This window comes from Geospiza fortis, unplaced genomic scaffold (genome assembly GCF_000277835.1).
Source record: "Geospiza fortis unplaced genomic scaffold, GeoFor_1.0 scaffold112, whole genome shotgun sequence".
NCBI classification, from domain to species: domain Eukaryota; kingdom Metazoa; phylum Chordata; class Aves; order Passeriformes; family Thraupidae; genus Geospiza; species Geospiza fortis.
In genome coordinates this window covers 8,310,702-8,320,303 of record NW_005054298.1, presented here as the reverse complement: position 1 = coordinate 8,320,303, position 9,602 = coordinate 8,310,702, and the positions used below count along the sequence as shown (strand labels likewise).

The 9,602-nt window shown below is 38.4% G+C and overlaps 1 protein-coding gene across 1 annotated transcript in view; it reads left to right on the top strand.

The window, feature by feature from the left end:
• The window catches only part of LOC102031426 (kalirin RhoGEF kinase), a 178,479-nt gene that overhangs the window by 55,228 nt on the left and 113,649 nt on the right, over nucleotides 1-9,602 (top strand). The window contains 1 exon segment of the mRNA XM_031057685.1: nucleotides 4,930-5,052. Within this exon segment, the coding sequence (XP_030913545.1) occupies nucleotides 4,930-5,052 (123 nt within the window).

Genomic DNA, 9,602 nt, shown 5'->3' with positions numbered 1-9,602 from the left:
AAATTTTTATAAAGTAGACATGAGCCTTGTGTAGATCAGAGAGTATGTGAAGAGCTCAGTAACAGGAGCAGAAAGTTTTTGGAATTGCTTGTCATAGGAGGAGCTGGGCTGTAGCACTTCACTAGTTTTCAGGTGGAGCTTCATCCCTTTATGAAAGGAAATTTTATCCTGTAGTTGGCTGCCAAAAGCAGTGATTGGACTTGACCTGAATGTCCCTTTGGAACTGTTTTCTTTATATGTACCCTATATTGTTCCTTAAGATTACATGGCTATAATGGTTATCATTCTGCCCTTAATTAACCATATGAGTTTGATATTTATGGCTCAGAACTTAGAGAGAAGATGATTTGCTACAAGCCAGTTCATAATTAATTCCAGCCCTAGTATAGTGTTCAATAGATTTGGGATATATTATTTCCAGCATGTATAAACAATTTCATTAATAAATATGTTCAGTTCACTGGCTGCCAAGGCCATGAGAACTGTAATCCTCCCATCAATACGACTGGCATGGGGTGTGCTGCCAGCCATGTGCTGGACACATCAACCTGTGGTGCTCTGCACCACTGTGTTCAGAATCCAGTGCGAATGCTCCTCAGCAAGCACTCTCTGACAAAAGCCAGAGAGCAGAGGTTTTTATCTGAAATTATGTTATAAATCTCATTTTAGCTGATGTAGAGCTGGACTGTGCACAGCCTGCATACATGCTGTTCCATATCCGTGTGTTTCTGGTCTGTTCTCAAACAGCTGTTCTCACCCTGTTCTCACTGGCCTGCCAGATGTTACAAATCCAGGGAAAATATGGAGTCACATTCCCCCTCTGTAGGACTTATTCATGACCAGCTTGAGACCTGCTGTTTGGTCTAACACTTAACCTGGATTTTCTAGTAACTCATCAACTATGATGACAAAACATGAGGTTAAGAACTTGTTGTTGCCAGCAGGACTGATGCTGGAGATGTGATCTGATACCCTAATCTCGACTGAAGTTGCCTCAAGACCACATCTATAATAATTACTGGTGCTTATATGATCACTAGTGACCGTGAGGCTAAATTATTAAAAATGCATAAGGAAGAGACTCTTTGGATCATACCTAGTTCTTCTGTCTCTCATAAAAAACTAATTTCCTTAATTAAATGTACCACTTCACATTCTTCAGCACATGCATTCAATTTTCTTTATGTATTTTTAGAAACAGGACTACAAGAGATAATCACACTGGAAGTTTATCTTTTTTTTTTTTTAGTGTGCTTAACCCCTCCCCCTGCTTCTCAGTCGCTGGAAAACTCCTGAGTACTTAACTGGTCTCCAGATTATCTACAGCAATGTGGAAAAGTGCCAGTCTGGGAGACACTGAGGACAGTTGATTCATGTGTTTTTAGTGATGTAATGTCCAATCTTAGTTATTCTGTGCTGCTGTTTAGTGTGAATTCATGACTGCAGGAGTGATTAGAAAGCTTGAGAGCAGAATTATTTCACTGGCAGTCAGAATGACTCCAACTAAGAAGTAAGTCACAGGAATAATTAAAGATCCATTCATTTTGTGATAATCACTAGATTAGGTTTGTTAAGAGAGTCTTTTTCATGGATGGGATGAGATCAATTGATACAGTGCTGTATAGCAATGTTAGAGTGATACAGAAAATCTGTTTGCTGAGACACTCTCTCTGGCTTAAACTGATCTCATGGGGCACATTGTCCACTGTGATATTTATTGTATTAAAAACTCATTCCTTTTACAGGGAAACTGACTTGTCAAAGGATCTTGAACATTTTTCCAGGAGCCCACATTAGCCCCTTGAAACTGGGGCAGTCCTTGCAGGGTTGAGAGAAACAGCAATTGTTGGGTCATTGCCATGTTCACATCTGTAATGGTGTGTTTTAATTAAACAAACGAGGCAGCACACTCGCTTCAGGAACACAGGAAGCATCAGAGTTTCGCATGTGGAAAACAGGTTTCACTTGAAAGCTTTCAGGAAATATTGCTGGTAATATGGGCCTGGCCAGACAATGCTGACAAACCTTCATATCAAAACCTCCTGGCCACGCATTGTAAACTCTCATGGCACCATCACAACTCACATTTCATCTGCTATTTTCAGAGTCTCAACTTGGAGTCACATATTATGAGAAAATTGTTTAAGACCATTTTAGAGTTTTTGGTCAAAGAAAAAAGTTTGAAAACACAATCCATTGTATCTCAAAAGTAAATAAGACCCCATTTTTAGGACTTTATTTAAATCCCATCATTGTTAAGGAAATCTTGTGACCTGTGTTACTGTGTAATACTTACCTATTTCATCATAGAGGTCTATTGCTCAATGTTGATCAAAATTCTTGAAGGACATCCTTTAAACTGCTGTTGTTATATTTCAGCTGATTTAACAAGATTTAAAAAAGGCAAAGAATCTCCTAAACTTCATTTCTTTTTCTTAATAGTTTATTATTTTACATTAAAAGGAAGAAACATGGTTTAACTTAAGCTAAGTTCTCATCCTTCAATAAGTGTATAGATTAGATAATGCTCCCTATCCACAGAACAATAGATTACTTGTTTAAATTACTTGTCTTTAAAAGATCCTGATTTGGCTTTGCTGAGCATAAAATATTAAATTTACTGTTTGTTTTTAGTGGATTGCTGCCAATTTTCTTTTCCCTGACTGTCTTTAGATTGTTTAAAACATTAAAAAAAATGTTCTCATCAAACATATATCTCCTTACAAGAAATCTCTGTTGGTCTTTCCGCAGAGACATAAAATCTTGTTGTTAGGACTTGAACTTGGCTGTTATGAAATTTTCCTTTCTTTTTTACCTTTATGTTTTTCCTGTCCTTTTTTTTCCTTTAAGCTCACAAGTGTGGCAAATTATGTTGTGCTAATGTTGCTTATTAAATCTTCATAAAATGAGAATAAGGAATCAGATGAGAAAGCTTTAATATCTCTTCAGGTGTAGTAGGTAGTTTCATTCAGTTTAATTGGCAGTAAACTTTGAAAGCTCTGACCTCATCCTTGCAAAAATTTTGTTACTTATATTTCCTGAAAAAATGGTGATAGGCCTGATCAGCTCCATTGGTAGAAAGTATCCATGTCATTGATATTACTTTAGACTTGTATCTTTGTAACTTGAACCAAATTTGGCTTTTAGGACTATTTATCAACAGAAAATACAAGGCTGATGTAGACTCTCTAGCTGCACGTATATTTTCATAAATAAAGGATTAAGAACTCAGGCATATGTGACAGTTTCTTGGGGATCAGGTCAATGTAGTGTGTCTGGTGACACTTGGAATGTTTATTTTTCTTTTGTCGAAAGGGGTATCCAGTGTTGTTTTTGCAAATCCCCATCATACAGCAGAGCACTCCCAAGCTGGATTGAGTGCTCAGCATGAAATGCTGTTTTTCCTGCAGGAATCTTTGGTGACCCGTGCAGGGCCTTTTCTCTCCTCCCAGGAGCCCCATCTCCACAGGGAATGGGGAACTGACCCTGAACAACTACAGCAACAGAGCAGTGGGCTCTGAGTGTTCTTCAGCTGTCACAGGTCAAAAGTTGTTATGCAGTGCTAAAGAACAAACCAGCTTTTTATTGGAGGATATGTAAATGATATAACAAAGATCTGGACTGATATTTGACCGTAAGGTGGTTACTTAGAAGCTGCATTACTGCCTTTTTACCTTAAAACACTTAAAGTCTTTACACTTAAAACACTTTCTCTAAGACTGTCTAGGACCAGGGACTGCACTGACCTGACCTGTGCAGCCTCCATAATTAGTTTTTCTTTTTTGTAATGCATTAATGAGTTAAGGATGTTTTGTTGTTGTTATTATTATTATTATTATTATTATTATTATTATGAAGAAGAAGAAGAAGAAGAAGAAGAAGAAGAAGAAGAAGAAGAAGAAGAAGAAGAAAGAGTCCTTATTAATAGAAAGTTCCCCAGGTTACTGGGAGATGGAGATAAGAAAACATGGTTTTAAAGGGATTCTGCAAAAAAAATATTTGCAGAAAAGATCTGAGATTGCAATTGCCTGCAGAGCTGCAGTCAGGAGTAAGAATGGAAAGTTCTCACTTTGAATGCATTTAGTCTCTAGCACAACACAGAACAAGCTAAAACACAAATGCACTATCTCTTAGCTGGCTTGTGACAGCCTATAATGAATGAATGGGCTGCAGATTGAAATGTCACACTGACGTGCTTCTGAATAAGAAGTGAGTTTCATCAGCTTTATTCAATATATTTCTATCTGTGTCTGAAGTACTGAGCAATCCATTTTGCTTGGGAATACATTTGGAAGTGGAAGAAGTTGAAGTGTGTGCTCTCTATAGATATTAATAAAATACTTTTTTTCTCTTCATTCCCAAAAATAGTAAGCGGCAGAAAGGCTGGATTCTGACTTTGAACTTGGAAAGATCTAGGAAATAAAAGTGTAGGAAGTCAGCTGGCTATTTGAATGTAATATTTGGAAACTTTATATATGGATAAAAAAGAAAGGGGTTTGGGAAAATTGCATCACTAATATTTATTGAATTTTGGTCCATTTTTGAATTAAAAGTACTTGATCAACTGCTAGTTCTTTGGTCAATGAAGCAATCCCTGATTACTGTTCCCTCTGCTGACATTTTTCTGTATATGAAATTCCTATTACTTATAGGACAAGACTGTGGGATCAAGCTTATTGAATAACATGCTTAATAAGTTATTTTTCCTGACCTATCATTCTGTTAATAGTGAAATTTTGGTGATAACTTCAATGCTTCCATTGCTCAGCAACAGTTTATTTTATTGAGGATCATAGGTGAGATGATTTTGGCTGTGTTGCATACACATCTATCTCAGAAGAGGATTTTTATATTTTGCACTGTCTGTTACTGTTTCCCTCCTTGTCTAACTCTGGATTTTTACCCTCTCTCTTGTGTGAACCCTTCTAGATGTTCGACTGGATCAGCCACAACAAAGAGTTGTTCCTGCAGAGCCACACAGAGATCGGTGTGAGCTACCAACACGCCCTGGACCTGCAGACACAGCACAACCACTTTGCCATGAATTCCATGGTGAGTTGAGGGCACTGTGAGCAGTACAGGAGGGAGGAGAGGAGGCCAGCACAGGAGGCCATATCTCCAGTGCTCAGGGAATGAGGGACCTGTGAGAGGTGATGTAAGGAAGGTCAGGCTGGCTGTGGTAGCAGCAGACCATTGCTCTGTCCAGCCAGACACTGATGTATGGTAACTGCCTTGACTTAAGAGCAGCTTAGTCCTGTGGAGTTTGTTTACATTTTGGAGAGCAAATACAATATTTTTTAAGTTTTCGACATTTCTTTGACCGGGGATTAATGAGAGCTTTAGAATGCACTTTAATAATTTATACTTCTCCCTCCACAGAGGGTGGAGGTATACACCTTAAATAAAAGGTACTTTTCAAAACCTTGAAAAGGAGACACTAATCAAGCTTTCAGTTGTGGCCACAGTGAGATTTTGCCTTTTTCAGTTATTAATTGGTCAGAACTTTTGAATCCAACTCAATTTACCTTTCTTTTTCAAAAAAAGAAAACCATCATTATAACTTTATAAGTGCTTTGGTCATTTTCCTAATCTTTCCAGACATAAGGTTATTTGTCCTGGAAACTGCCCTGCTTTCAGCACAGAAATGAGGACAGGATGTATTGATGTTTTGATCATTGCAGTGGGATGGCAAAATGCACGTATACCCCCTGCTGCAGCTGTGCAGTGCAGAGATGAGCCCTCTCTGAACACTGTCAGCTCCAGCAGAGCTTGCTCTGAGTGAAGCGCTCCAGCAGGTGAAACCTCCTCCTGCTGTGCAGGGTCAGGCTGCAGCTGCGAGGGGCTGACACCTCAGGGACGGTTTTGTTGTAAGGCACTGGAGAGCCCCAGGAGAAGGCACTGGAGAGCAGCTGTCTGAAATGGGAAAAAGAGATCCCGACTACCCCAGGAAGTGAGAGACCCCACACTGCTTTCATCAGGTTACGGGCATTAACCCTGGGGTTCTGGCCAAATTCCTGGTCAGGTAATTAACTTCTCTGACCTGAATTCCACAGGCCACTTCCACCTAGCCAGCTATTCCTCACTTCAAGCACTGTATCTCACTAGGGCATTGCATAACAGCGGGAGATGAGAAATGTTTGTAATGCCTATTAATGTGTTTATTGTGATTATATCAGAGCAGAGCACTGAAAAGCAGGCTCTAGGCACCTGGTAGTTAAACTTGCCCTCACAGTGCCATCTAGCAAAATCCAGGATAACACTGTTTCCATATAACTACTGCTCTCAGAGTCCCTATAAGTAAATGTGTCCTGGAGGTGAGTGCATTAAAATTCATTTGACTTGTGAAATATGCAAATTCAGTCATAATTCTTCAGAAATACCATTAGAAGAGTCAGGCTTGAGGATCTCCCTTTATCCTTTTTTTGTGCTAATAATACAACAAAATATGGTAATGTAAAATAATATTGTCTAGTATTATTTTCTTAAAATAACTGGGAGTTAGGCTTGAAAAGAGATCATTACTATTAACAGGAAATTAATGATTTTGGTAGAAATTTGATGTATAATTTTTACATGCAACACATCAGCAACTGTTGGTTTGAGAATAGCTCAGCTGTTTATTACTCAGAAGTATGAGTAATAAAATAATGAAATCTTGAGGCATGTTTTTGGTTGTGGGGCTTGGGCTTTTTTATGGTGTTGAATTTTGTTTTGTTTTGTTAATACATTAAAATCAGTATCTATTGGAGATCTGGAGGAGGACAAAGTAGCTAAAGATGGCTGCATGTTTAGCAGGGAACAAGCCTACAAACTTCAGTGAAAGCTGGATCAGATCTTGGATCTCAAAGTGTTTTGTTTTGGTTATGTTTGTTTTTCAGGGTTTTTTTCTTTACAGTGTGCATACTGTCATTTAAGCCTGGCATAACTAATTATAATTAAAATACAGTCTTCAGTTCCTCTAGAAAATGCACATCTACCTAATGTTTACTGGGTCATGCCTTCTGTTGCATGATCTTCCTGTACATCTCCATAGGCATGCTGTGACCAAAGCTCCCTTTTGGAAAAACAATTTGCTTCTCTGTTTGTTACAATAATTCCTCCTTCTCAATGATCAATGTGGGATGTGGGAAATCATATATTTGAGGTAATAAACAGTAGTGTGGTATTTTTCTTTCAAATAAGGAGCATAGATTATTTTTTTTCCTGTGATTCAAGGCGGTGCGTGTTTTCACTTCAGTTTCAAAATAAATTGTTACTCTTTATCACAGCTGTATAATGTTTATACTGAAGCAATAATACTTTTCACAAAGATGAATATTTAACTCAGACCTTTTTCAAGCAATATCAGTAATCTAATAAATCACTAGAAAACAAATCCTCAGTGTTCCAGTATGGCACAAAGCATACTAGGTGTAGCTCTGCACCCGGATACCTGGTGTACAAGCCATTTGTTCTGACCAAAGTTATTTATATTACCTTTGCCTGGACTTTTTTATGCCTGGATCTGATAACTTCCTTAAATTATGAGTTCCTGCTTTCTGCACACAAAAGTGGGAGTATTCAGTGCTGATACTGCTGCCTGTCCTGCTGTCAGAGAATTACCTGACACCACACAGAGATCCATGTTATCCCAAATCACAATATATTTCTAACACGTTACAATTATCATGTAAAGACTAATAATATCTGTTGAAAATTCCCAATATCTTACTTCAATGAATGGTATTTTTCTGTATGTAGGCTGAGCTAAAATGCCATCCAATATTACAGAGGCTACATGTAATTGGTCCTGTTATAGAAACTTAAAGGTCTTAAAGATGTCTCATGAGGGCTTTTTTTGTCACTGGATTTATGTGTTAGGCTCATTTCACATATAGTTTCTAAAGTCACAGTAGCACATTATAAACTGGTTATTTTTAAATTTTATTTTAAAGAGAAACCCTTCAGCAATCAGATTTCACTTTCAATTAATCTGCAGAACCCTTCTCTTGCAGCCCACCTTTGCTGCTTGCCATCACAGTATCTCACCTAGTCCTCTAGGAAATGAGATGAACACTCCAAATTCCTTGTGGATTTAGTGCTTTCCACTGCTCCCTTTTCTTTTGTGAATGCCAGGCATTCTTTTCATAAGTGTGTCACAAGAAAGTGTTGTCCCAGCCAGGCTTGGAGGGTTTCATTAGAGGGGAGGTCTCCCAGCATGCCCACGAGGTGATCAGGGATGAATGACTGTATTTCCCTGAGCAAGATCATTCCACAGTTGCAGCTCCACCTCTGTCAGTGCTCATTGCTGACACTGAGGGCTCTGATCTGGGGAGGGACCTGGAAGTGCACAGTGCTTGCTGTGCTGGTGGGACAGCTGTGTCACAGCTGGGAACCAGAATCAGGGTGGGACAGCTGTGTCACAGCTGGGAACCAGAATCAGGCTCTTGCCTGGGCCACAGAAATGGGCTGAGAGTTGGTGGACAAAGAGGGGAAGGGGAGGTTACAAGGCCCTGCTCAAGGCTTTTGACAACTGTAAAAGAAACTCTTACCTATCATGATGTCCATGTACATGTGGGAAAATTTTTGTTTTGTTTTCCAGCCCAGTGATTTTTAGAAGGCAAAAATTCCCCTTTTAGGACTAAAGTTTCAAAGTTGAAATAATGAGTTGTGTCAAAGTCATGGAACATTGCTGTGTTTGAAGAAAAAGCACATGAAGTAGTTTCAATTTCCTGTAGAAAATGTTTTTTTTTTATCCTAATTTTGATGAAACATTGAAAATAAAAAATTAAGTCTAACATGAGAAGTGCCTTTGAAAAGCATGCAAGTACATGTGAGTTCAATAAATTTTGTTCAATGCTGAAAGGTATTTATTAGCTAAAATTTCAGCGCATCCTAGTGTCATGACTACAGAATGTCAACTGAAGTGCTTTTACTTCTAGACATTAATACATTGTTTCCTCATTTTTTGACCTATTGTGCTCCTATATAGCTATAGATGAGTGATCCCTGAGCGGTCCTCTTCAGGGACCCCTCTCAGGTTTGAAAGAAAGATGAGGTTAGGTTAAATTTAAAGTGAGACTTTCCATGCACCTACTATTGTGGATTTTCCAAGCCTAAAGGAAAAACAAGTCACAGACATTAGTTGCTGTATTGAATTTATTTCCTGTTAAGATTGAAAGATCTATATAATAGTGACACAGAAGAAATCTCAATTCACTCAGTTTATAGAAGTGAACACACCAGAGGGAAAGGAAAATTTAACTTCATGAAATGTCAACAGATGAATTTCGTCAGCATAGACTTTCCGTTTTACTTCAGAATGTTACACATTGGCAGATAAAGATGAAAGAAAAAAACTGGCTTACAATGTTTGTTCTTCTTCAAGTTGGAAAAGAAATGTCTTGCATTTTGTGGATTGTGGTCAGTTAAATGTTGGGGTTTTTTCCTGAAAGTAAATTATGGATTGCCTTGAGGCCATACTGCATTTTACTTCAATCTGCTACAGCAATACAGAAGAGCCCATCACAGCTGATACTGCACTTGGATGCATTTGTTGCTCAAAAAGGAGCAGGAGAAGCTCAGGAGTCTCTGTTTTCTGAGCTTTTTCCACTTAGTGCACA